The sequence below is a fragment of the Octopus bimaculoides genome, chromosome 1 (assembly GCF_046866305.1).
Source record: "Octopus bimaculoides isolate indiv1 chromosome 1, ASM4686630v1, whole genome shotgun sequence".
In the NCBI taxonomy this organism is placed as follows: domain Eukaryota; kingdom Metazoa; phylum Mollusca; class Cephalopoda; order Octopoda; family Octopodidae; genus Octopus; species Octopus bimaculoides.
Genome location: NC_142928.1, coordinates 135,385,178 through 135,412,470, shown reverse-complemented (window position 1 = coordinate 135,412,470; position 27,293 = coordinate 135,385,178). Strand labels below are relative to the sequence as shown.

Here is a 27,293-nt window from a genome sequence, read left to right as displayed (position 1 = left end):
TGCTATGTGGAACTCTAGACCAGAACTTTAAATGTTAGAGATTTGTTAAATATAAAAGAAGCTTCATTATTTTCTTGCTTTTAATATAGTTTCTTACTGTATTTTAATCTCTGCTAGAGATATATAGTGTGGAACATTAAAACTATATAATTTCATTAAACTTTGGGTTAAAGTGATAAAAGTTAATTGTTGTAAATACTCTGAACATTTGCAAAAATGTATGGATTATTCTACATTTAAACCTTGCTAAGTAATCTTAATTGAAACATCTTCTTTATTTATATAAACTAAAATATTAAAATTGAATTTTCATTAAATCCTGGAATGCACTTAAAACACTAATTTCAAATTTGTGATCAATGCATTTGAATTAACTGTCACCTGGCTTTTTGCTAAATTTTCTGTCAACCAAAAATTTGTTTGGCAGTAGACTTGCTTCTTGAGAGCATTATGTAATCCATTTTATGCTAAACAACAATATTGAATATCACATTAATTTGCTGTATTTCAGTAGACTATTTCATATGCACAATGTCTTTAGAAAGAGGTTGCCTGTGTTGAACTTATTATTTGGCTGTTCACTTAACACCTGTTGTGCCATGGTATCACATATTTGAGGGCTCATGCTTGGCTCATTTCCTATCCTGCTGTGGCTTATCTTCATTCGTATCCTACAGCACCGTGTTTATTAAATGGTCTAGCACCTGTGGCAATGTACTAAGTCCATGACTTTACTAGTGTGATCACATGGATTTACAGTACACAAAACTGAAAATAGAAACAGAAAAGTTGTGGTGTGCAAGAGAGACGATTGCGCTGGTTTGGACATGTGGTGAGAATGAATGAGGATAGCTACGTGAAAAAGTGCCACACCCTAACAGTTGAGGGAACCCGTGGAAGAGGTAAGCCCAGGAAGACCTGGGCTGAGGTGGTGAGGCAAGACCTTCGAACATTGGGCCTCACTGAGGCGATGACTACTGACCGAGACCTTTGGAAATGTGCTGTGCGTGAGAAGACCCGGCAAGCCAAGTGAGATCGTTGCCAGTACCCCTGGACTGGCTCTTGTGCGGGTGGCACATAAGATGTACCATCTTGAGCGTGACCGTTGCCAGTACCGCCTGACTGGCCTTTGTAGGGTTTTCGGGCGAGATCGTTGCCAGTGCCCCTGGACTGGCTCTTGTGCGGGTGGCACGTAAAAGACACCATTTTGAGCGTGGCCGTTTTCGTGCGGGTGACACGTAAAAGCACCCACTACACTCTCTGAGTGGTTGGCGTTAGGAAGGGCATCCAGCTGTAGAAACTCTGCCAAATTAGATTGGAGCCTGGTGTTGCCATCCGGTTTCACCAGTCCTCAGTCAAATCGTCCAACCCATGCTAGCATGGAAAGCGGACGTTAAACAATGATGATGATGATGATGCCATGTGGGAAAACATCATTCATGAATTACAATGAAGAAAATACTCTGATTTCTCTGTCTTTATTATTAAACTATGATCTGTAAGTGATAAGTGATGTAAACTTTGCATTATATAGTGAATATCATCATCATCATCATCATCATTATTTTTACATTTGTTGTCCATGCTGGCATGGGTTGGACGGTCTGTTCTGAACTGCCAAGCTGGAGAGCTATACCAGTTTCCAGCCTGATTTTGCTTGGCTTCCATGGGTGGATGCCCTTCATAATGTCATCCACTTCACAAAGTGTGCTTCATGTTTTTTTATGTAACATCAGCTAAGGTGCTTTTTAGTGAGTAATAAACAAGATAATTTGAAAAGGCTTTTAAGTTGTCTTATAAAAATGACAGACTTTTGGCGATATGCCATGCTTGAGAAGACCCGTGAAGCCAAGTGAGATCATAGTCGTGGCACGTAAAAAGTACTCATTACACTCTTGGAATGGTTGGTGTTAAGAAGGACATCCAGCTGTAGAAACTTGCCTAATCAGATTGGAACCTGGTGCAGTCCTCCAATTTACCAGTTTCAGTCAAACTGTCTAACCCATGACAGCAAGGAAGGCAGACCTTAAATGACACTGATGATATAAAGCATGTTATGTATTACCTTAAACATTGTCATGTACAGTAAATTTGTTGCCTGCTTATCATATTAAAGATCACATTCTGTTTGGAGAAAGGCTGAGATTGTTGATATTTTGTTACTGACTGGTGGCTATCATCAGTCTGTTAGGTTTATTTGAAGTTAGTTTAATGTTTGCAGACTAGGAAGATTAAATTTCAACTTACTTTTCTTGCATTTTCTTATCTTATCAGGTCTTTTATTAATTCCTGTTGTGTTTTGTGTATTTCTTTAGGGTTTAACGGAGTGCTATGAATGCCAACCAAAACCCACTCAAAAGACATTCCCTGGTTGCACAATCCGGAATACACCATCTGAACCTATTCATTGTGTTGTATGGGCAAAACATCTTTTCAAGTATGTATGTGTGTGTGTTTGTGCACATGCCTATTTTTAACCTATTTTCTTCTGATCTGTAACCTTGTTAGAATTATAGACCAGGTATGAGACATTTTGGCACAGCTATTTTAGCATCAATGATTAAATGCTGACATACTTGACCTCAGATATTTTAATCTCTGTCTGTCTGTCTGTCTCTGTCTCTCTCTCTGTTAATGTGCATGAGGAGGGGGGGAAGTGTTTATGTCAATTGTGTTCAGTTAAATAAATTGTAATGTCTCATTCTCTTTATCTCTATGTGTATATTTCTTTGCATTTGTTTGCCTCCAGTGCCCAAAATTACTGTTGTCACAGCAAATTCTGGATTCATTTATAAAGTTACTCATAGCCCAACTTTTGGAGATATCAAAACTTTGGGAACAGCTGAACGAACTGGGGCTTTGACTTTCCAAATTGTTTAGTGGACATGTGTTGAAGAGGGCTAAGGAACATGTTCTGAGGAGAGTGCTTGAGTTTAAAGTGAGTGAGCCATAAAAGCGAGGTCAACCAAAGCAAACATGGAGGGGACAGGTGGAGGAGGAGATTGGGAAGGTTGGCTTGAGGAGGAAGGACGCCCCAAACCGGGCGAGGTGGTGTGAGTGCGGTTGCTGTAAGAGTGAGATAGATCCGGCCACCCCCGTTAACGAGTACAAACCCAGATTTAAAATATTGGACATCAATCGATCGAAGATGTGGATAAAATCCAACATCTAGATGATATAATTATTTCCAGAGATGAGATTGCAACAACATATCTAGAATTGTCAAAGGCTGGAAAAGATTTTGAGATCTGTTTATCATCATAATTATCATTTAATGTCCATTACATGATGCTGGTGATACCTCTGTTGAAATGGTCCAACAGGGAATCCTCTTTGCTGTTACTTGACCTGTTTAGAGGTAGCAGTCAAATCTGAAAATCACATCCTTTTTTTTTTTAAAGGGTTCATTGGTTAATGTAGCCCTTGATGTTCAAAAAATGTGGGTCACTCAGCCTGTTTAGACGACAGTACTTTTTGGCATATGAATGGTATGCATTTGATCATAAGTCTATTTGATTAGGATTGATCTAGATCTAAACATCATTTAATGTCTGTTTTCCATGCTGGCATGGGTTGGATGGTTTGGGTAGAGTTGGAAAGCTGCACTAGGTTCCAGTCATCAGTTTTGGTTTGGTTTCTACAGCTGGGTGCCCTTCCGAATGCCAACCACTTTATACAGTGTACTGAGTGCTTTTTACATGGCACCTACGTGGTGCTTCTATGACTTTGGCAAAAATAGAAGTGTAAGATATTTGTTAAGTGCCGTACATAAGCTGTAAAAATGGACTAATCTAAGTATGATGAGCAAATGAGTTATAGTGGCTGGATATGAAAGGTATTGGTAGATGTATGCAAGAAGCATAATTATATTAATTTGATATTGAACTGATCGGTAGTACACTTCTGTCCTAATCCCATTTAATTTTATCTATTAGGACGGACTTGACTAAATTCAGCTACCTAATAATGTTTTTGAAGAATATTGAGCTTTATTTGATAACCAGTTGATCTAGCAAGCGGAGCCTCATATCAGTTGGAGGGGGTGGGTTGCACATTGATGCCGTAGAGAGGTAAGCCCTGAAACTGCGCGCATTCTCTCCTGATGACCCCATATACTTGCTGACTTCCAGTATGTGTAGCTTTCGACTGGTACCACTTGTTTGCAAGACATAACTACTCTCCACTTATGTATTGCTTAGTATTTTTTCATTTAATTGTTGACAACAGACATATTAAATATGAAACTAGAAATTATAAGTATGGTTTTAGGGTAAATATTTGACATGGAATTATAGATACAAGATGAGGACAAATATCCGTCAAATGTAAATAATGTACATAATTTCTCATCTCTTAAATATAGAACTGTATTATAGATAACTGTTATTTTAATCAAAACAGAAGTAGATAAAATATTGATATAGCCACTGAGTAGTATCTATTATCAAATACTGTTTTTTTTTTTCTCCAGCCAACTTTTTGGGGAAGACGATCCAGATCAAGATGTTTCACCTGATACTGAGGACCCTGAATTGACTGGTAAATAAATCATCTGGACTAATGCTTAAAAAAAAATCTCTCATCATCATCATCATCCTTTAACGTCTGTTTCCCATGCTGGCATGGGTTGGTCAGCTTGACCAGTGCTGGCAAGCTGGAGAGCTACCCCAGGTTCTAGTCTCATTTGGCTTGGTTTCTATGACTGGATGCCCTACCTAATGCCAATCATTTTACAGGGTGTGCTGGGTGCTTCTAACATGGCACCGGCACAGGACTCTTGCAGGTCAATCCTCTTCACTGGGGGGAGTGGCCTTAACACTTCTGCTGTGGAGGATGGGTCTTCTTGAGTACAGCAAGATGTCAGGTATCTCGGTTCTTTGTCAAAGGACAATATATATATATATATATATATATATATATATATACACACACACACAATCATTTCGTCATCTGACATGTGGCACCTGTTGCACTTGTACAGGTAATATCAACTTGTGAGTTTATGTGTACACAAACATTTGGTCACTATAAACAAATCATCTGTGTAGTTGTTCAGTAAGAAATTGTCGAACCCTCATATGTTGTCTAACGACAGGAAAGTCCCTAAATCATATGTAATTGTAAATTGTCAGCAGCAGAACTACTTCTATAATCTTGTGTATCATTTAAAACATTTTAATATATTTATTCCCACAAGTTTATTACATATTTGTTGTTGTTGTTGGCACTCCGTCACTTACGACGTCGAGGGTTCCAGTCGATCCGATGAACGGAACAGCCTGCTCGTGAAATTAATGTGCAAGTGGCTGAGCAATCCACGTAGTTCTCGGGGATATTCAGCGTGACACAGTGTGACAAGGCTGGCCCTTTGAAATACAGGTACAACAGAAACAGGAAGTAAGAGTGAGAGAAAGTTGTGGTGAAAGAGTACAGCAGGGTTCGCCACCATCCCCTGCCGGAGCCTCGTGGAGCTTTAGGTGTTTTCGCTCAATAAACACTCACAACGCCCGGTCTATGAATTGAAACCGCGATCCTATGACCGCAAGTCCGCTGCCCTAACCACTGGGCCATTGCGCCTCCACCTTATTACATATAACATTAATTAAAAATTAATTTTTTTAATTAACTAATAATATTTTATTTTTTTCAATTCAAATTTTAAACTTGGCTTAATATTTTTGTATTGGTTATATTTTCAGTCCAAATATTATTTTCTTAATATTTCATTTTTCTGTTCTATAGCTGATGCTGGAGAATCTGCCCTTAATTCCAGTTCTAAAACTGATGCTGCTGGTGGTATTGACAGAAAGTCCACTAGAGCTTGGGCTCATGAAACTGGCTATGATTTCCAGAAAATTTTCAACAAAGTATGTAAATTATTCAATATTTCCTACATTTTGTCTTTTTCTTGCTACTTATATCTTATCGTAACAATATCCTTTTAAGTGGAGGTGCATGGTCTAGTGCAGTGTTTCTCAACCTTTTTACTCTTGCGTAACCCTTAAAATAAATTGCATGTCTCAAGGAACCCCTGTACAAAAAAAATTATATACCATATCTTCCTCATATTTTTTTTATCATAGTTCATGTAGTAAATATCACATTGTAAATAAATACATACATATATATATATATCATGAAATTAGCATTAGCTCATCTCACTCTTTCTCGCAGAACCCCTGTTGATAAACGCTGGTCTAGTGGTTAGTGTGATGTGTTTATGATTGAAAGATTGTGGTTTTGATTCCCAGACTGGGAGGTGTGTTGTGTTCTTGAGTAAAACACTTCATCTCACATCGCTCCAGTCCACCCAGGATCCTATTCAAGATGAATATTGTGATCTTGGTCACTTGTTATCATTATCATCATCTGATGTCTGTTTGACAGGATCTGGTGAGTCAGAAGACAGCACCAAGCTTTGCTGTTTGTTTTGGCATGGTTTCTACAGCATGGAAACTGGTTTAGTCCTGGGGTTCAAAACAGTTATGTCCAAGGGTTGATAATGATGATAATGAATGTCCTTCTTGCTTTTTTTCTTATACTATTACTTCATAGAAAAACTTTTTTTATCCATTTAGTAATTACAATTTGAAGTGAAATTTGTGTGATATTAGTCCTTCCTTTACCGTATTTATTTTGAGATGTTCTGTTTCTTTCAGTTAATTTTAAATATAAACAATTTAGTAAAATAACTTAGTTATCATTAAGCTAGTGTTAGGAAAATAAATTGTGACTAAGGTTTGGTGGAAGATTTTAATTCAAAACTTATGAAAACAAGACATTTTGTACTTCAGAACCAGAGGTGGTTTCAGATGGGTTGGTATCGAAAGGGTTAAATGGCTAAAAACTGCATTTCCACAATATTTCAGTTTCAACATGGTCTCATATTTTAACACTTGCTAGGCAAGAACAGCAAACGTTTTCTGGTTCTATTTTAAAGTTTGGGGCCATTAATTATCAATGTTTTGTTTATATTTTTCAGCTGTTCCATGATGACATCAAATATTTACTTTCAATGGAAAAACTATGGGAGAAACGAAAACCTCCCACACCAATGGTTTATCAATCCCTGCCCACCACAGGTACATAGTGTTTTTATATTTTCAGTTTCTTTCTTTTTTTTCCATCTACTAAATTTTACTTGTAAAGTATTGGCTAACTCAAGGCTGTAGTAGAAGATGCTTACCAAAAGTGCTATACATTGTGGTTGTCAAATGTTTTAACTAACTATTTAGCTGCACTAATAGATTTTTAAATAGTTGAAACCATGAAAGCAAGCCTTAAACAAGAAAAACTTTTACAAGATTTTAATGTTGAAATTTTAAAATTCAGATTTATCTTTTAAAATATTTAAAATCAAGCAAATGTTAGAACTTATTGAGTGTTTCTACATCTATTTTCTTTTTTTTGCAGTCCCTCACTCATCATCATCATCATCATCATCATCATCATCATCATCATCAACATTAATCAAAGATCAACAGATCCAATCGATAAAAGACTATGCAGATGTGTTTAGCAACTGCCTCTCTGCGCTCAAAACAGAACTCGCCAAACAAGGTGATGGCGGCCAACTTGTCTGGGATAAGGTAAGTTTAGATTCTTTTACTTGTTTCAGTCATCAGACTGTGGCCATGCTGGGGCACCTTGAAGAATTTTTGTTGAACAAATCAATTCCAGTATTTATTTCTTTTTTAAGCCTAGCATTTATTCCATTGGGTTCATTTGCTGAACTGCTAAGTTATGGGGGCCATAAACAAGTAGTGGTGGGGGACAAACATATGCACACACACACACACACACATGCTAGTTGTTGTTGGCACTCCGTCGCTTACGACGTCGAGGGTTCCAGTTGATCCGATCAACGGAACAGCCTGCTCGTGAAATTAACGTGCAAGTGGTTGAGTACTCCACAGACACATGTACCCTTAACATAGTTCTCGGGGATATTCAGCGTGACACAGTGTGACAAGGCTGACCCTTTGAATTACAGGCACAACACAAACAGGAAGTAAAAGTGAGAGAAAGTTGTGGTGGAAGAGTACAGCAGGGTTCGCCACCATCCCCTGCCGGAGCCTGGTGGAGCTTTAGGTGTTTTCGCTCAATAAATACTCACAACGCCCGGTCTGGGAATCGAAACCGCGAGTCCGCTGCCCAAACCACTGGGCCATTGCGCCTCCACTCACACATGCTAGAAACAGCAGCTAAATCTCCCTCAAACCACAGTCTGTCATCTTAAATAGAAAAAAAAATAGATTTAGTGGAATATTTTTTTTTTGTTTTGATATATATATTTTAGAGATTATTTTTACATTGTGTTTTTTGTTTTTTTTTCTACAGGATGATGATGTTGCAATGGATTTTGTCACAGCTACCAGTAACATACGAGCTCATATTTTTGGCATCCCCATTAAGTCACGATTTGACATTAAATGTGAGTGTTTTTTGGTTGGTACTTATTGTCAACATTGTAACAAATGTCCATTAACGAGAAACCTATTCAAATATTTTCTGTTGGTTTTATGTTCACTGCACATTGCTGCAACTATCAGTTTACTTATTTAAGTGCTTTTACATGGCACCGGTACAGGTAAAAAGCACCTGTGTCAATACCATATAATTAATTCCCAGTTCACTTTGTGGTTGGTATTAGGAAGGGCATCCAACCGTAGAAGCTGTCTAAACAATTCTCCAGCTTGCCAACTCCTGTCAAACTGTCCAACCCATGCTAGCATGGAAAACAAATGTTAAATGATGATGATGACTACCTATGGAGCGTAAATCATTAATGCCTTTTTTGCCACTGTTCTTGGCTTTGGGTTGTGTTTCCTGCTTCTCTGAAGGAAGGCCTCGCCTGTTCAGGTCATTTTGATTTTGAATTATCACTAATGCTTCTCTAGGTAGGGTTGTTAGCCCTATGCAAACCCATTTTTCACCTCTGGGAAGAGGCAGTCCATTTTAGTCTGGCCTCTGTCCTTTGACCTGTCCAGCATGGAAGGCTCTACCAGGGGCTTGCACTCCAATGGAATACCTCTCAGGATCATTGAGACATGCAAACCTCCACACTGCAACAAGGACTTCACCTGATGGTGGAACTATATAACTTTAGGAACATTGAAATAAAGATTTGTTGTAATGACATTGCTTTTTCTTCAATGATAAAATTCCCGATTTGAACCTTGTAAGTCAGGGGTGCATCTTATAAGCAAGGGCGTTTTATAGTCGAGTATATATGGTATATGAAATTAATTTCAAGTTTCATGTGTAAGATAGAATAAATGGATATTATTTTCATGCATTTTTGTTGTTGGTTGTCTGTTTTTAGTACAGTGAAAGTCATGTAATGTTTTTTTTTGTTTTTTTTTTTTATGTGACAGCCATGGCTGGGAACATTATTCCTGCAATTGCTACAACTAATGCCATCATTGCAGGATTGATAGTCATTGAAGCTCTCAAAATACTCTCAGGAAATATTGACAAATGTAAAATGGTAAAACTTTATTTATGTTCACCAAAATTTGTTCATCTTTCTAGTCAGCCAAGAACTCTGTAGATTTAAATATTAACATCCCATGCTATACAGTTCAATTAATAAATAGCTTCATGTTCTTATGTTTGTGTTTGTGTTTTTAAATGACTTATTACTTGAATAGCATTTGTTTATCAAGTTGATAATTTTTATATTTCAATCTACACCACATTTAGACATATTCTCTCTTATATGTATTTATATTTTAAATTTTATCTTGATTGGAGCTTATAGTCTACTCTAACAATTAAATAAACTGTTAAGTGAAACTTAGTCCTAAGCAACTTGAAATACATAAAAAATTAAAATTTCACTCCACTCTCAGTATTGAGTCACCCCGTTAGTAAATGTTCCGTAGTCGTTCTTAAAGTAGCTTTAAATTAGTAATCTCAATTTAACATACATATACATACATGTATGTAAATAAGCTAGGCATCAGCTAACAAATTCACATTGAAATTTGTATTAGGCATAATCCAGTAGAAAACAAATAAAGAAAAAAATGGTTTGTGAATTCAGTATAAGCTTAATTGATTTTGCTATCTGGCAGTCATGTGCCTGATGTAGAGATAGATATCTTTATCTTATTATGTAACATGCCTAACATCAGATGATAACTGAAGCATGCATTAACTGAAATGTGATGAATTTTAAGAACGCGAATTAGAATGTTAATAGTTTAAATTACTTAAATTAATACTCATTCTAGTTATATCATGCAGTGTTACTATAAATTTTAACAAAGAAATGATTATTTATATAAGCATGTTTACATTCTTTTTTTCTTTAATATAATGTCTTTGCATCTTTTTGATACTGTAAAGGTTTACTTGAACCGGCAACCAGCATCCCGTAAACAATTGTTAGCACCATGTGCTTTGGTAAAACCCAATCCCAAATGCTATGTTTGTGCTGAGAAACCTGAAGTTACTGTGGTGCTTAACACTACCACAACAACAATCAAAACACTTGAAGAGAAGGTTAGTGATTTTTATTTTCCCATTTTTTTATGAGGCCATATTACTGAGTTTAGTACACCAAATAATGCTAAGCATTAAAATATAACAATGTTGTTAGAGTAGTCTTCTTTCTTTTCAATGTTGGTTTTAAATAAATTTGCAAGCATTTTGGCCTCTACATGATCACTCAGCCTGTTAGTAACAGAATTTCCCCACATTGTACCTTTCATATCTTATAAATCTAAGTGATGTATCTGCGAGATGCTAATCCTGAAAAGAAGCCAGGATGATCAGAGGTCTATTTTATCTAAGAAACTATCAAACATAGCAAGCATTTGTGTTGGTGATTATCATGTACAACTTTTGTTTTTATTTGTGTAATCTGTAATTTGACAGGGTAACTTTAAACAAAATATGAAAGGATTGAAGAGGCAATAAAATTTCAAAATTTTTAATTCCTTTCAGAAAAAAAAAAAAAATCATTTGTAAATTTTTGAATCTTTTCAAATTTGTGCACTTGATCTTAAAAATGTAAATCACTGACATGATCCATCTTCTTATGTTCACCAAGATAATAACAAACTTGCTTTAAGGCGACAATCTGGCAAAATCATTAGCACACTGGTAAGATGCTTAGCGGCATTTCATCCGTCTCTATGTTCTGAGTTCAAATTCTACTGAAGTTGATTTTTGCCTTTCATCCTTTAGGAGTTGATTTGACTTGGCCCTTTCCCCCAAATTGCTGTCTTTGTGCCAAAATTTGAAACCAATGGTGAACTTGCTTAAATTCTCTTGGAAAATGATGTTTTTTTTTTTTAAATTTTATTTCTTCAATAGATTGTTAAAGGCCACTTAGGAATGGTTGAACCTGATGTTGAAATTGATGATGGCAAAGGTAATACTTTCAAAGTGTTTTAATTCCCTCCTCTCTTTCCATTTGACAGTCAATAATTATGTGTTTGCTAATTAAACAACCAGCACCTTTAGCTGCATACCTCCAGGTGGAAACTACTCTACTTGACCTCTACTCTAAAATCTGATTTTTCTTTAATCAGATCCTTTGGCCATACTACAGCAAATAATATTCTATGTAGTTTGGTCTCATTGTGCAGCACTTTGGGTAAATGTCTTCTACTATAGATCCAGGGCCAATAAATACCTTGTGAGTGTATTTTGGTAGATGGAAACTAAAGAAGCCCCATCATATGTGTTGATATTCTGTGCTTGTCAGTGTTTGAGCAATACAGTGATGGTGTTGTCATGACAAGTCGAGCTGTGATTTCAAAAACCTGTAGAATAAAAGAAAAATTTCCTGTAATACATATAAGGGTTAGTTACAGGAAGAACAACTAACTGTAAAATCCTGCCTTAAATAATTCCCATCTATTCCATGTGAGCCTGGAAAAACAGTATTTTTCCAAGCTAAAATGGGTATCTGTTTAGTTATTAAAATGAATGAATTTGTTTTACATTGAAATCAATCGGTTTTACATTGAAATCAACACGGTTTAGGGTGTCCTCCTTTTTCAAACCAACCCTCCCATTCTCCTCCTCCTTTTCCTCTGTCTACCTTGCTTTCACACTCACATTTACCTCAAATGCAATCACTCTCCTCAGAACATGCTCTTCATCCCTCCTCAATGTATGCCCATACCATCTCACTCCATTCGCCCTTGCCAACCATTCCACCAACTCCTCCAACCCCAGTATTCCCATCAAATCCCCAGTCCTCCTCTTATCAAACAGCTTCCAGATATAGGAAATTCTCTGACTGTTTCCACAATTTCATTTAAATCAATTCCTTAATTTCATTTTATTATGTTCTTATGTGATTTTGAAAAAAATTCTTGAGTTGATATGTTATTCTGACTTCAGAATGATACATCTACTTTACGGTCTCATTATAACAATTTAGTCCTGAAAGTGATGTAGAATTGCTTTGTGTTATAGAATTGTAATTTCTAATTATTTCATTGTTTTAGGGACTATCATCATAACAAGTGAAGAAGGAGAAACAGAAGGTAACATAGCTCTCTCTCTCTCTCTCTCTCATGAATTAATCAGAGTTTGTATTTTACAGATGGCTGGTTTTAATTTTCTATGAGTTTGTCTACCACTGCTGTGGTTAGTAGGAGGAGGAGGGAAGAATAGTTCTCTGTTAATGACAGTCTTCAGTGATCCTCTCTTGGCTCTCTTCACAAAACTAGATCGTTTCAAGTGGGAGAAACTAGTTTTAATGGCGGTAGATTGACAGAAGTAAAATTACAAATGATTTGGAGAAAGATATTTGCAACCAAAAAAAAATGTGGATGGATATGTTGAATAAATTTCCTTTTTCTTTTAATTAATTAATTTTTTTGTCAGGAGGGAAGGCAATACTTATGGACCTTTACAGGGCTTTTCAGACTAGTAGGATGGAAGGAGGGAGAAATGTGACCTGAGGGGACAAACAAGGAAAGACAAAGGGCTTAAGTTGATTACATCGACCTCAGTGTATAACTGGTACTTATTTAATCGACCCCGAAAGGATGAAGGAGGCAAAGTCAACCTTGGTGGAATCTGAGCTAAGTATTTCGCCCGGTGTGCTAATGATTCTGCCAGCTTGCTGCCCTAGTATTGACCTCAAAAAAATCCTCATGGAATTTACTTACATTTTCAAAATTCTACCAGGGTCATGCAGTGTCATTCATTTCTCTTTCAGGTTCAGTAAAATTAGTACCTGTCAGCTGATTCATTTAGAAATCTGGCCTGGTGCCAGTATAAGAAATTGATGTTTCTCTCTTTGTTGTAGTAGAGAAACCATGAAACTGGTATTGTGATGTTCCTCACTAAGTGTCTGGTTCTTAATTGCATTTTTTTAAAATTCAGAATAGGCACAGGAGTGGCTGTGTAGTAAGTAGCTTGCTTATCAACCACATGGTTCTGGGTTCAGTCCCACTACGTGGCACCTTGGGCAAGTGTCTTCTACTATAGTCTCGGGCTGACCAAACCCTTGAGTAGGCGGAAACTGAAAGAAGTCCATTGTGTGTGTGTGTGTGTGTATGTTTTTGTCCCCCCACCATCACTTGTTAACCAATGCTGGTGTGGTTATGTCTCCGTAACTTAGCAGTTCGGCAAAAAAGACCAATGGAAAAAGCACTAGGCTTACAAAGAATAAGTCCTGGGGTCGATTTGTTTGACTAAAGGCGGTGCTCCAGCATGGCCGCAGTCAAATGACTGAAACAAATGAGTAAAGGAGTAATTTAAATGTTCATGAATTCTACTTTGCCAATTCATCCAAAGGTTTTCTTTTTAGAGGAGGTGCTTACTAGTTAATAAAATAATTATCACTCAAGTATTGGAGTCAGTTACATCAATTACCGTATTTTTACATGTATAAGGAATCCATTTTTGTCAAAAATTAGGTTAAAAAAGTATGCAAGTTTCTTATACAGGGATAGTATTATAATCCCTTACAAAAACTTTTTCCCAAATTTTAAACCCAAAAAATTAGCAGTTTCCTTATATGCGTTAAAATAGGGTAAACCCTCTCTACCTAACATTGTAATCTTGTGCCGAATTCAAACTTCCTTATTACAAAATCTAAGAGTACCAACAATACAGTGTGTGTTAATCGGGAGTGTTTTTATAATTTGTTTTTAGGCTCCACTTTTTACTGATGCCTTGCTATTTGTGTTATTTAATTGTACTTGTATATTTATGATGATATCTTTTCTGAAGTTGTATTTTAATTCTGTTTTGTTAGAAAATAATGAGAAAATGCTGAGTGATTTCAATATAGGAAATGGAACTCGCTTAAAGTGTGATGATTTTCTCCAAAATTACAATCTTGTCATAACAATCCAACATGTGTGAGTATTGAATATTTAACTTTAAACTCTTAGTTTGTATCTCTAGATCTAGCATCTGTTTCAGATAAATTTTTTATGTTCATATTTAAGATACTTTTCATCATGCAGCTGGCACCCATACTGGTGGCACATAAAAGCACCTATTACACTCTTTGAGTGGTTGGCATTAGGAAGGGCATCCAACTGTAGAAACTATGCCAAATCATACTGGAGTCTGGTGCAGCTCCTCAGCTTACCAACCTTGGTCAAACCATCCAACCCATGCCAGCATGGACAACGGGCATTAAATGATGATGATGATAACATCAAATTACTAAAGTGTTCATGCTAAAATTTTTTCCTTTATCTATTCTATATTTCAATAGTTTACATCGTTAGCATTAACAAATTCATTGAACTTAAATAGATTCTGCATCAAAACCTTAGATCTACTTCACTTTTGCATCAGTTATATTATTATTAAAGCATTGATATCATATTCTTTGACACACATCTAAATCAATCCCCTTCCTTTAAATTCTATGTAAACATTGTCTGATCACAGCAGATTATGATAAGCAATTGTTGATTTGGTGTTTGTGACATTCTTTCACAAGAATAACATGCTTGTTGATTCTCTTATAAACCAGTCTGTTAATTACACATCTTCACTTTACATGTTACCTACAGACTCCACTTATTAATTCTTAATTCTCAGATTTGACCATTACCTTAACAAAGAAATTGAATTTCTCTATCTAGATGTCTTTTGCAATGCTCTTATGAAGTAAATAATTAGTGTATAAATTGTGAAACATTTACAACAGAAGCAAGAATGACCTGGAGTGAGAGACTCAAGGCTTTATTATAAAACAATTAACATCTAATAAATCATCATGTGCATAATGAACAGCATGAATATGCTAATTGCTGTTATGTAAAGGCATGCAGCTTAGTCGTTAGGGTAATCAGCTCACAATCGTATGGTCGTGAGTTCGATTCCTGGTGGTGCGCTGTGTCCTTGAGCCAGACACTTTATTTCACATTACTCTAGTCCACCACTCAGCTGGCAAAAATGAGTAGTACCTGTATTTCAAAGGGCCAACCTTATCACATTCTGGGTCATGTTGAATCTCCCTGAGAACTACATTAAGGGTATGCATGTCTATGGAGTGCTCAGCCACTTGCATGTTAATTTCATGAGCAGGCTGTTCCGTTGATTGGATCAACTGGAGCCCTTGTTGTAACTGACGGAGTGCCAGTTATAGTTGTCCATTAGAGAACAACTTCTTTGAAACAAATGTATATTCATAACACACTCAATTCATTAGGGTTAGGGAGTTTTGCCCTTGTGTCTCCCAATGTTCCCTTACCCTGATGAATAGTGTATTATAAACACACATTCATCTGAAAGAAGATGTTCTCCAATGATGAAATACAACAGCGATTAGCATGTTCATATTTGAATCTGCCTGAATGTTAATGAATAGTTCTTTACAATTAAAATCTTGTTTTATTATTTTCAGAGAAAAATTGGAAGACAATGTTGAATTTCTGGTCTCTGGTGATGCAGAGGCCTTAAAAAGTCAGCAGGAGAATAAAGCAAGTAGCAGCAGCTTGTCACCAGTGCCATCCACATCAAAATCAGGTGGGATTTCTTTTTACGTCAAAAACTACATGTGTATCAGTTTATCTGTATTTGTAGGAGATTCTAGTCTTCAAATGTGACCGACAATAAGGCTGTCTAAATATGGATTTTTTTTATGTGGTATATAAGTATGAAGAGTTGAAGGGAGGTGGTCGATGAAATGATCTTTGTAGTGTAGAGATCATAATGTTTAAGTATTGACTGAGTTAGTGTTTGAAAAATCAGTGAGTCAACCAAGGATATGGCTAGGGCATGGGTAATGATTTTGACAAAATCTGAACCAGTTCTTTTTGAATTTGCTGCCTTCTTAGAGCTGGGGCACTATCTCACTCAGGTGTCACAGTTTCAGTGCAGGTTCTACAGATGGATGTCCTTTCTAACACTAACCATTTAACAGTGTGTACTGTGGATATTTTATCATGGTACTAGCATGAGAGAAGTTGCTGTGCTTTTGGTAAGACTAAAGATTCCTCTCAAAACTTTTGTATTGGTTTACTTTGGAATTAGTAAAGTCTGATGCCTTGAGTTACCAAATTCATAGCAGAGTTGGAGCTTTCTAAAATTCTGCAAAAATTGCTACCTTTGTAGGTGGTTTGTTTAGTGTATATGTTGATGGAGGGAATCTATGCAGGGTGAAACCTTGCAAAAATCCACTAAGTTACTGGAGTCCCTCCCCCCTTACCTAAGAGAAATAGGTTTTTGAATAAAATATATCGTTTGACATCCGTTTTCCCTGCTGGCATGGGTTGGAGGGTTTGACATGGAGCTGTCCAAACTCCAATTGTCTGTTGTGACATGGTTTCTACATCTGGATGCTCTTCCTAATGCCAGCCACTTTACAGAGTATGCTGGGTGCTTTTTACGTGCCAGCAGCATGGGTGCATTTATGCAGCACTGGCACAAATGCATTTTATGTGGCACTGGCACCTGTAAAGGATAAGCCTGTATGTATGGATGGCAGTGATTTTACTTATAAAATACATGAAAATATTTTTTAAAAAAGATGATTACATTGAAAATGGATTGTTATTTTAATTTCTTTGTTATTTTCAAAAGTATTTGAAGGAATAACTATATTTCAACAGAAATATGGTAACAGAAGGGTTAAATATGTTTTTTCCATGCTATCATGCATTAGATGAAACTTGTGGAGATAATTTTTCTATGGCTGGATGCCCTTCCAGTTGTTATCTCTCGTTTCCCTTTAAGATACTATTTCCCCTGTTCTTTAGAGCAACAAAACACTCAACAGCTGGGCGTGTGTTTGCCACAGATACATACAATAACACTGTCTATAAATTGACATTGTTTTTCCCAGCCTGTAAACTGTTTGTTTTGATCTACCAATTCCATTCACAAGGTACTGCTAAGCTTGAAGATATAGCAGAAAATGCCTACCCACTGTGCAATGCAGCAAGATCAACCCCGAAACCTAATTGTTAAGCAGACTCTTTAGCCAAGTGGCTATGCTTGCAGTGTGTATGTGTGTGTAAGTGAGAGTTGAAAAAGATGGTTTAAAAGAAGGGGATAAAATTGGTTGTTTCATATACCTAGGTGATTTAAAACACCATGGGCTTCATAGAATACAAGTTGTGTGATATGTTTATGTAGAAAGAGATCAAAGTGTTAAGGCAGAAATCAGATGACCTTATTGGTACAGAGACCAAAATGTTTAAGTGGAGGAAGAAAACCAGCAGTGTTTGAAAAGTCTGCAAGTCAACAAAGGATGATTAAGATATGTTTAGTTACTATGCATATATAGCAACAGATTTTTCACATTTATTTTATGCACATATTGGCTACTCTTTTTGTCCAAAAAAATACATAGCCTAATTTATCACCATCATTGTTTTAACATCAACCTTTCCATGCTTGCATGGGGCAGATTTTCTACAGCTGGATGCCCTTCCTGTCTCCAACCCTCGTTTCTGAATATTGGAAATAAATAGCATTCATTTACGACAATCATGTAATGTCAAGACAAGGAGACAAATATTCACACATTCACATATATATACATGCTAGCATGGAACATGGATGCTAATTGAAAAGAAAAGAAAATATATGCAACAGGCTTCTTTCAGTTCCCATCTGCCAAATCCATTCACAAGGCTTTAGTTGACCTGGGTGTTTGCCCAAAGTGCTACACAGTAGGACTGAACTCAAAATCATGTGGTTAGGAAGCAAACCTGTTAACCACACAGCTATGCCTGTACATATTGTATTAATGTTGTCTAAAGTTAATTTTAGTAATGTTTTGAAATTTTATATAAATTGTCTCTGCTCTGCTATTTTTCTCTAGAATTGCCTGTTGCTGACTATAATGATGATTTAATCATCATGGAAGAGGAACAATCTGAAGCTATGGATCTGAGTCCACTAAAGAGAAAGAGGAAGATCTCTGATCAGAGTTCAGAAATGTATTCTAAAAACAAAAAATCAAAACAGGAACCTGATGGAGAGTGCAGCATTGATTCTGAAATAATAGTTTTGTAATCACCATTCCAGTAAAATTTTATATCATGTCATCAGTCATGGGGAGTTGTTCAATAAACTCTACCTTCACTGCCATTTTGTTCTCTTCTAAATTTTTACACTCATTATACTCGTCATTGTTGCCTTGTGTTTACTTTCAATGGATGGACAGGTTATTGCTTTATATCCACATCCATGGATTGGACAGATAGTCTAAATCATTTATTATTTGGAACCACTACTTTCATGGATGGGTCAGGGGATCACACCTCATACTTTGATTCGGTCACTGTAGCTGGATGCTCTTCCACCCACTTTGTAGAGAGTACTGGGTGCATCTTATTTTTGATACATCTGTCCTCGTTTAATCTAATTTCTGTTTTCCATGCTAGCATGAGTTGGACAGTTTGACTGAGGTCTGGAAAGCCAGAAGGCTGCATCAGGTTCCAATCTGATCTGGCAATGTTTCTACAGTTGGATGCCCTTCCTAACGCCAACCACTCTGAGAGTGTAGTGGGTGCTTTTTAGGTGCCACTGGCACAGGAGCCAGTCAGGCATCCCCAGTATCATTTACGTTTGGATAGTGCTTTTTATGTCACCAGCAGAGGAGGCAGTCAGAGGGCACTGGCATCGACCACGTTTGGATGGTGCATTTTATGTCCCACTGGCATTGGCCACAGCTATGATATTGGTTTTACTTGACTCAATAGGTCTTCTCAAGCATATCATATTGCCAGATGCATCAAAGTACTTTTAAATGGGCCGGACATGCAACACTGGCATCGTCCACTGATATTTTAGTTTAAAAAGACTGTTAAATGAATCAGTGGTAAATGAACAATAGAACATGGGGAATAGGTTTTGTTTCAAGATCCCAAGTTGTCCTAAGCATTGTGGACTGTCAGTTTCTGGGTTGTGCTTTTGTGGTCTAGACAAGAATCACAGATCAATTCATGAGCATAACGTGGTTCATGATGAGTGTACTGTGTTATTCCAGATGAGTGCTAATTGAGGTCAGATGTACCTGCAATTGTGAGGTTGTCATGTTCTCAAGACTAAAATGTGTCCTCTCCACCCTACATCATCTTCACTTGTGACCTACGTCTAAGATGCACAATTATTTAACCAAAGTGATACTACACATGTCCTTAATCTTTTGTATACACACACATCATCCACTCAAGACCTAAATACCTAATGTCTTTCAAATTATATTGATATCCCTGAGAAATTTCATTTACAAATTCCAGTGGGCAAAGAGTGAAATAGTCTTCAACAGAATTGTAATGGGATGAAAATATGAAGTTACAGGGAAACAAAGTCGAGGCATGTGAATTGTCTGGACACTGCTCTGAATTACCCTTGTGAAAACAAAAATTCACAACATTCTGATATAATTGTAATCTTCACTATCTGAAATGTATTTATAGAAAAATGTCATTATAAAGTACCCATTTTTCTGAAAGTTATAAGGAAGCAATGTTGGTGATGATGATAGTATGAAAGAAAATGGAGACGACGTAAATGAAAGTCACTTTCTTCTGTAGCTTTCTATTTCCTCAAAATCTCACAACAAATATGATAGGATAATGGAATCAACATAATTTCACTGATGCTAGATTAAACTTATAATTTGGAGAAGTTTTTATTGAGAGGTTTCTTGAAAGTAGTTAGAGAGAGAACTTCTAACCATCTTGCAGTGAATTAAAATTAACATTCTGTAGTTGAAATCATCAATAATAAAACAAACTTGAAAAACCACATTTTGATAAAAATGTATTAAAATCAGAATTTCACAAACTTTAATAATTGCTTTCGGTTAGTAAAAGTTGCATACTTCCAATTAATAAGCGGCTTTCTTTTATATATTACTTTCATATATAAAAGTAAAACAATAAGAAACAGCGAAAAATATCGGCAAATAAATAGAAGAGGCGTTACACTCTCAGCTATACATTGCGCCAGAGAAGACTAGTGTTCTTTTTTTTAAATATTTGAGACATCCCCAAACCATGGCATTAGTGGCACAGTGAAATACCCTCCTTAGCATTACCCGATGCTTCAGTGATATGGGATGTAAACCTCCAACCTCTACTACAGTAAGTAACAATCGTGTCTAGTAACTAAATCCGTTATGTAGGCGTTCAACGATTTACTGTCGTCATAAGCGTTTTCAACATGCAAATTAGCAAGCCTAAAAGAGACTGTCCATATGTGATCAGTTATATACATAATGTGTTGCTTGCACGAATCAATTGTACAAGCTTCGGCAGTGCATATACTAAAATTGGAATGATACAACGATGACATTACCACTGCATAAGAATGACACGCCTAATTCCATAATTTTTGTATTTATCGTTACACTTTTTGAAAAGCGTTCAGTCAATGAAACGAATGTATATGTTTCAGTAATTGTACATTCTACAGTATCGCATGTATTCTTGTTGAGATAAAAAAAAAAGCAAGATATTGTAGTTACTTCCAACATGTGAGGGGCTACATAGGGTTAATATCCCTTCAGTTGTGGTTCCGGCGGCATTATCTGAAAGTGATGGGAAAAGACAAAAAAAAAAAGATGGATCGGGAGGGGTTGTCTATTCAACACGACCGATTGGTCATCGTCTGATATTTTCACTTCCATTTTATAATCACAAATCGAAAGATTGTCTCTCGGACTATATATTGTCAAATGTATCCTTCGTTTTGTAAAATGTTAGAAATGTGTGGTTTGAAGGAGAGTTGTTTCTAGTATGGCAAATGACCACATTAAGCCCGCCTGTCGTCTGGCTAATTACTTAACAGATATCCACGCATGGAAGAGTTTTAAAACTTTTGGAATATCTGAGTTGGTTATTCCAAAAGGAAGCAGAGGAAGGGTAATATTTTCCAAAATTGAAATGTTAAAGAAAAAATAAATGAATAATTAAAAAAAACAAAACAAACAAATGTAATTTATGTATTTTCAAAAGTGGTGTAAAAATATAGAAAGATTTAAAAATTTAGCTGAAGGATAAGTAAATTCGATGTTATGAAAAGTTGATTTACTTATTAACTTTTCTTCATTTGGCAAAAGTGGGATCGCCGCACTTGAAGTTAAACGAATCCGAAGAATTTTACAATAAAAAAGAAAAAAATCTAAAGCGTTGAGTGCCAATTCGATACCTCGGCCGTCGTTCCAATTCATTTACTAAGAATATATACATTTCGTTGAAATTCCTAAACATTATAAAATGGGAATGTCTTCTGTTTTCGTAGAAGACGTAAGAAAGAAGATAGGAAACGCTTCACGAATGGCTTGCGTTCACCAATTTCTGTATATATTCACTGGAACTGTATAGTTTTAGATGAAATTTCTAAACGTTACGGATGATACGAATAAATTTCGTGGAAGAGAAAAGAATGACAATAAGAAAAAAATGGATATCCATGTCAGTAGAAACAGTAAGAAAAATATGGAACGCTTCACGAATTTGCGTGTCATCCTTGCGCAGGGACCATGCTAATCTTCTCTGCATCGTTCCAATTTTAGAATATGTACCACCGTAGCTTGTACAAGAGCTTCACAATATATATATGCCCTGTCTCGTACACATAACCATAATAGGCTGCCTCATTTGCATATTTGTAATGATAATAATGATATAGTAAATTCTCGTACACATGACCATAATAGGCTGTCTCATTTGCATATTTGTATTAATGATATAGTAAATTCTAGAAGGTGTTTATCATATTTTTCATTCCTAGTTACGATTGTCCTTACCATATCTGTTTACGTTAAAATGTTTAAAAATCGTATATTTTGTGCGCAAATGTATATTTAGCTCGATCGATTTATTAAAATTTTTTTTTGGAAAACCACATCCTTGCGTGCCGTGCTAATCTCTGTATTGTTCCAATTTTGAAATATGTATTGCCGTAGCTAGTACAATGGTTTCCACTAAGCTGCACAATATATACATGCCCTATCTCGTACAGTTAAACATAATACGCTGGCTAATTTGCATATTTGTTATAATTATCATGGGACAGTAAATTCTGAAATGTGTTTATGGCATTATTCATTACGAGTTAAGATTGTCATTGGCATATCTACTTGTTTTAAAATACAGAAACTCATATTTTGCATGCAAATGTCTATTTATCGAAGTCTACTTACATAATTTTTAGAAAAAAACCAGTGATGAAACAAATTCGTCACAAGGCCAGATTTTCATAAGTTGTCAAAACTAATATCATTGTGTACGTATCATGAAAAAAGCGAACGACTAAGTGCCTATGTAATTCTTCACATGTAGGAAATAATTACAATATCTCACTTCTATCTCAACAAAGTGTCTTTAGCAAAGGACACTATTCGATAATGTAGTGTAGGATAACTGGAACATATATATACCCGTTTCATTGAATGCCTTTGAAAAAAGACTCCTAAGCCATCCCAGCAATTGAGCAACAATACAACAAATTTCTTATCGTTGTATCATTGTTGAAAATATAAGAATTCACCTAATAGTGTCAATATTTTCACTTCCATTTTGTGATCACAAATCGAAAGAATGCCTTATGGAATATATTGTAAAATGTTAGAAATGTGTTGTCTGAAGGAGAATTAACTTTTGTTTCTGAAATTCTGAATGACCACATTAAGCCCGCCCTCCTGTCACATGAGCAAATGGGCGGACGGATTTTTGAACTTCAGGAAATTTTGAGTTCAAAGCGGATTGGATATTCCGAAAGGAAGCTGAAGAGATAATATTTTCCAAAATTAAAATACTGAAAAAAAAAAAAAGAAAAAAAAAGGTCTTAATGTACTCATTCTTCCAAGTGGTGCAAAAATGTAGAAAGATTGAAAAATTTAGATGGTGGATAAGTATATCTGAGGTTTTGAAATGTAATTTAGTAAGACTTTTTTTCTGGTAAAAGTAGGGTCGTCGGACTTCAAGGTAAACAATCCGAAGAATTTTACAATGAAATAAAATTCTAAGGTGTTAAGTGTCCATTCAATGCCCCAGTCGTCATAAGAAAACACGAATTCAGTTCAAATTCCGAAAAACTGCGAAATGTGAATGGCTTCTGTAGGGGAGGTAAAAAAGACGATAGGAATAACTAAATGGCATGTCGACAGAAAAAAAAAGGAAAAAATATAGAACGCTTCACGAATTTGAGTATCATCCTTGCGAAAGGGTCATATTAATCTTCTCTGTATTGTTCCAATTGTAGAATATGTAACGCCGCAGATAATACAAGAGCGTCCACTGAGCTTCACAATTTATGCATGCCCTCTCTCGTACACTTAACGATAATTGGCTGCCTCATTTGCATATTTGTGATAATAATAATTAATTCGTTTTATTGGCCACAAGGGCTAATATCAATTAAAAACATATAAGGACAAAGGTTACAAAAGGTTTTGTCCGAAAAGGTAGGAAAGTTCGTCTAAACAGAGGAAGAAAACGGAGAAAGATATAATAAATAAATAGATAAATAAATAAGTAGAACTCCCAAGGGGGGGGGGGGCTTCGAAAAAGGAAAGGTTACACGTGGAAAAACCCATAAAACCACGGGAGCCTGGTCAGAAAAAATAAGAAAGGGGTATAGAGCCCTTTCTCCTTTTACATTACCTTTTTTTTTTTTTTTTTTTACAAGTGTATTCTCAGAATTGGTCCGTTTATACTGGCCATTCTTCCAACAGTCACCCATCTTTCAACGAATTTGCTATGAGACAGCACTTCCCTCTCTACTCTCATCTTCCTTTTCAAGTGGAACTTGAAAAAGTTGATGAGGCCTTGGCCAAAGAGGAAAGTGTCTGTCTTTAGCCTTTTCAAACGGGTCCACCATATCACCTCTTTCGCTACAGCCACTAGGCATAGGAAAGTTGCCTTGCCCTCCTGGTTAAAGGAGGTCGGCGGGTCAATTCTCACGATGGATCCAGCTGATAGCCGGATCCGTCCTACACGTGACAGTAGCTGTTCGATATAGACCCACAGGTCAGCAATGCTCGGGCACTGGACGAGTGCGTGCAGAACGGTTTCGTTGTCCTGAGCGCACTTCGGGCAGGCCCGGTTGACGGCACTTCCATGTCGGTAGAGTTTATCTCGAACAGGTAGCGCACCTCGGTAGCACTGCCAGGCGAGGGACCTTTGGAAATTATCCATGGGCCCCGGCCCGAAAGTTCTCCTGAACAGACTGCTTAGCTGATTATCCTCGACGCCTAGAGTTTCCCCGAGAACGTCGTCGCACTTTTCTCCCACTAACCCTCTATAGAACGCTAGAGTGGAGCTACTACCGATCGCACTGCCCGCCTGACTGAGGGCGGCACTCGAGGTGCCAAGCGCCCTTTCTCGGTCTACGTTTGATCCAGGATTGCAGCTCTGTTAAAGAAACGAGCTGCGGAAAATCGCGTCTGACGAAAGGCGACCACACCTGTTCACCGTCCACGAAACGCTTGAGATGTCGTAGCCTGAGCGCATATTTGCGCATCAGCAACCACGGCATGCCAAGGCCTCCGTTCAGCGGCTGTTGACAGCAGATGGAGCGCCTGACCAGTGGTACCTGACCCTTCCACAAAAAGTTGAAGAGCAAGCGTACTATCTTGGTTAACCAGCTGTCGGGACAAGGGATGACGGTCAAACGGTAATAGATGACGGATGCGATGTACGCATTCGCCACCTCCGCTCGACCTTTCAAGGAGAGCTTCCTCTCAGCCCATTTCTGGGTGAGGTTGGCCACCCTGTTCGTCACTTCTTCCCAGTTTTTCTCCAACTGGAGGTCCGGACCGAACCAGACCCCGAGCAGTTTAACGGGTCCGTCTGTCCAGCACCCTACGACGCTGTTGGACTTGCCCCTCCAGGTGCCTAGTTGCAAGCCCACTGACTTTTCCGCGTTAATTTTCGCACCTGTCACCGCTTCATACTCGTTTAGTGTCTCGCCAATCAGGTCAATATGCCTGTGGCTCGACACCATCACGGTGACGTCGTCGGCATAGGCAGACACGCTCCTTCCACATCCCAGATCACGCGGGACGCCCCTCAAAGCCTCCAACTTCCGCAGTAATGGCTCGAGAGTCAATACATACAGAAGGGAGGAGAGAGGACACCCTTGGCGAATCGAACGCGAGATGTTGAACGGTTCCGATAGATGGCCGTTCACCCGTATGACCGAGCAGCTGCCGCTGTATAAAGCAGCTATCCACCCGCGGAAGACCGGACCGAAGCCAGCTGCCTTGAGAACAGCTGCCAGGTATCGATGGTCGACCCTATCGAAGGCTTTAGACTGATCTAAATTGATCAAAGCCCCACCCGCGCCAGCTTCGTTACCCACCCTCTCTATGATGTAGCGCATGAGATGGAGGTTGTCGTGGATAGACCTGGTCGGCACAGCGCATGTCTGCGCCTTGCCGATCAGTTTGCCCACGACAGGCGCCAATCTCTTGGCTAGCACCTTGGCCAAGATCTTCAACTCTGTGTTGAGCAGAGTAATGGGCCTAAAGTTCCCTATAATGTCCCCCTTGTTTGGGTCCTTTCTTAGCAAAGCCACCACTCCTCGACAAACAAAAGCTGGAATTCTCCCGTTTTGTTGCCAGTTGCAGTAGACGTTTGCCAAGACGCCCGCAAACAAGTCTGGCATTGACGTATAAAGCTCGTAAGGCAGACCATCCAAACCCGGCGATCTACCTCTCGTGCAGCCTTTCATCGCTTCCTGTACTTCCCAGGCAGATATGGGTCCTTCGCAGCACTCGGCCTCGCTGGTCGAGAGTTGCGGCAGGCCGTCTAGGTACACACCGAAGTCTGTTCCGTCGTCCCGAACAATTGAGCAAAGTGCTGCTGAAAGGCTGCACACATCTGCTTCGGTTCCGAAATCTCGCAGTCGTTCTGGTCCACCAAAGACCGAATGGTCGCTCTGTTCCCACGCGGGCCCATCGAGCGGCCTTAGTCCCCTCCCCGCTTACCGAAAGTGCTTTAGCTCTGACAACGCAGCCTTCATGCTTGGCATCAAAGTGTTGGTCGAGGGCCAACTTCGCTGCTAACACGTCGGTTGCGATGCCTGTCCTAAGAGCCTCGTCTAGTTTGTTAACTAAATCCCGCTCTGTTTTCTTACGTTCTACAGCTAGAGCCTTACTAAACCTAATTGATTCTGCTCTAATTGCCCGCTTCAGGGCGAACCACCAGTTGTTGTTGATGATTGCCCCGGTTAAAGCCCTCTTAACTAATAAACTAATCCGGTCTCTGTAGGCTTTGCACGCCGTTATCGACGTGTTTAGCTTCCAGTAACCGGGGCCTTGTCTATGGAGCCTATCTAAGTCGACCGTACAGATCACGAATTTGTGGTCCGTGTAGCCGACTATGTTGAATTGTGGACACCCTATGCTATCCTTATCCGCTAGCCTACAGAAAAACCTATCTACGTACGATCTAGACGACCCGATGCGATTAGTCCAAGTCCACATTGGTACATTCGGGTTGTCTAGTCGATACCTGTCGGACAGCTGAAAGCGTTTGAGCAGGTTGGCGAGGCTCTTGCATCCCCCTTTCCTATTAGATGCTCCCGCACCCACCCTATCGATACGTTCGTCTAGGACAGCGTTCCAGTCCCCAACTAGCACTAAAGTGCGAGAAGTACCTAGGAAAACCTCCAGACGTTTGAAATAATCCGACTGCCCTGCTCCTGTCGGAGCGTAGGCAGCCAGTAGTCTGAAAGCAGCGCTATCACTACTATCGACGTCCAGGACCACCAACTTACCTTCCGGATCCAGGAAGACTGCCCTTATTTTCAAGTCTAGGCCTTTCCGAAATAGCACCGCAGTACCTCCACCGCCCGCTCCCGGCCGACACGGAGATAGGAAAATCTCG

The 27,293-nt window shown here is 38.1% G+C and overlaps 1 protein-coding gene, 3 non-coding genes and 1 pseudogene across 4 annotated transcripts in view; 2 read left to right on the top strand and 3 right to left on the bottom strand.

The window, feature by feature from the left end:
- LOC106873868 (SUMO-activating enzyme subunit 2-B) overlaps nucleotides 1-18,537 on the top strand; it is a 41,472-nt gene extending 22,935 nt beyond the window's left edge. The window contains exons 6-18 of the mRNA XM_014921386.3: nucleotides 2,316-2,437; nucleotides 4,472-4,539; nucleotides 5,743-5,867; nucleotides 6,983-7,082; nucleotides 7,414-7,589; nucleotides 8,341-8,434; nucleotides 9,378-9,490; nucleotides 10,354-10,509; nucleotides 11,326-11,383; nucleotides 12,471-12,509; nucleotides 14,234-14,339; nucleotides 15,845-15,966; nucleotides 18,269-18,537. Coding sequence (XP_014776872.1) covers nucleotides 2,316-2,437; nucleotides 4,472-4,539; nucleotides 5,743-5,867; nucleotides 6,983-7,082; nucleotides 7,414-7,589; nucleotides 8,341-8,434; nucleotides 9,378-9,490; nucleotides 10,354-10,509; nucleotides 11,326-11,383; nucleotides 12,471-12,509; nucleotides 14,234-14,339; nucleotides 15,845-15,966; nucleotides 18,269-18,462 — 1,473 coding nt within the window. The 3' untranslated portion in view covers nucleotides 18,463-18,537. The remainder of the gene's footprint in view (nucleotides 1-2,315; nucleotides 2,438-4,471; nucleotides 4,540-5,742; nucleotides 5,868-6,982; nucleotides 7,083-7,413; nucleotides 7,590-8,340; nucleotides 8,435-9,377; nucleotides 9,491-10,353; nucleotides 10,510-11,325; nucleotides 11,384-12,470; nucleotides 12,510-14,233; nucleotides 14,340-15,844; nucleotides 15,967-18,268) is intronic.
- A 2,161-nt stretch (nucleotides 18,538-20,698) lies between these two features.
- On the top strand, nucleotides 20,699-20,800 carry LOC128250150 (U6 spliceosomal RNA). Its single transcript, XR_008266271.1, has one exon. It is a non-coding gene; the product is annotated as a U6 spliceosomal RNA (small nuclear RNA).
- A 1,090-nt stretch (nucleotides 20,801-21,890) lies between these two features.
- Nucleotides 21,891-21,997, bottom strand: LOC128250086 (U6 spliceosomal RNA). Its single transcript, XR_008266210.1, has one exon. It is a non-coding gene; the product is annotated as a U6 spliceosomal RNA (small nuclear RNA).
- A 275-nt stretch (nucleotides 21,998-22,272) lies between these two features.
- LOC149137741 (U6 spliceosomal RNA) lies at nucleotides 22,273-22,373 on the bottom strand (annotated as a pseudogene).
- Nucleotides 22,374-23,581: 1,208 nt separating this feature from the next.
- On the bottom strand, nucleotides 23,582-23,688 carry LOC128250099 (U6 spliceosomal RNA). The gene has a single exon (XR_008266222.1). It is a non-coding gene; the product is annotated as a U6 spliceosomal RNA (small nuclear RNA).
- Nucleotides 23,689-27,293: the final 3,605 nt, after the last annotated feature.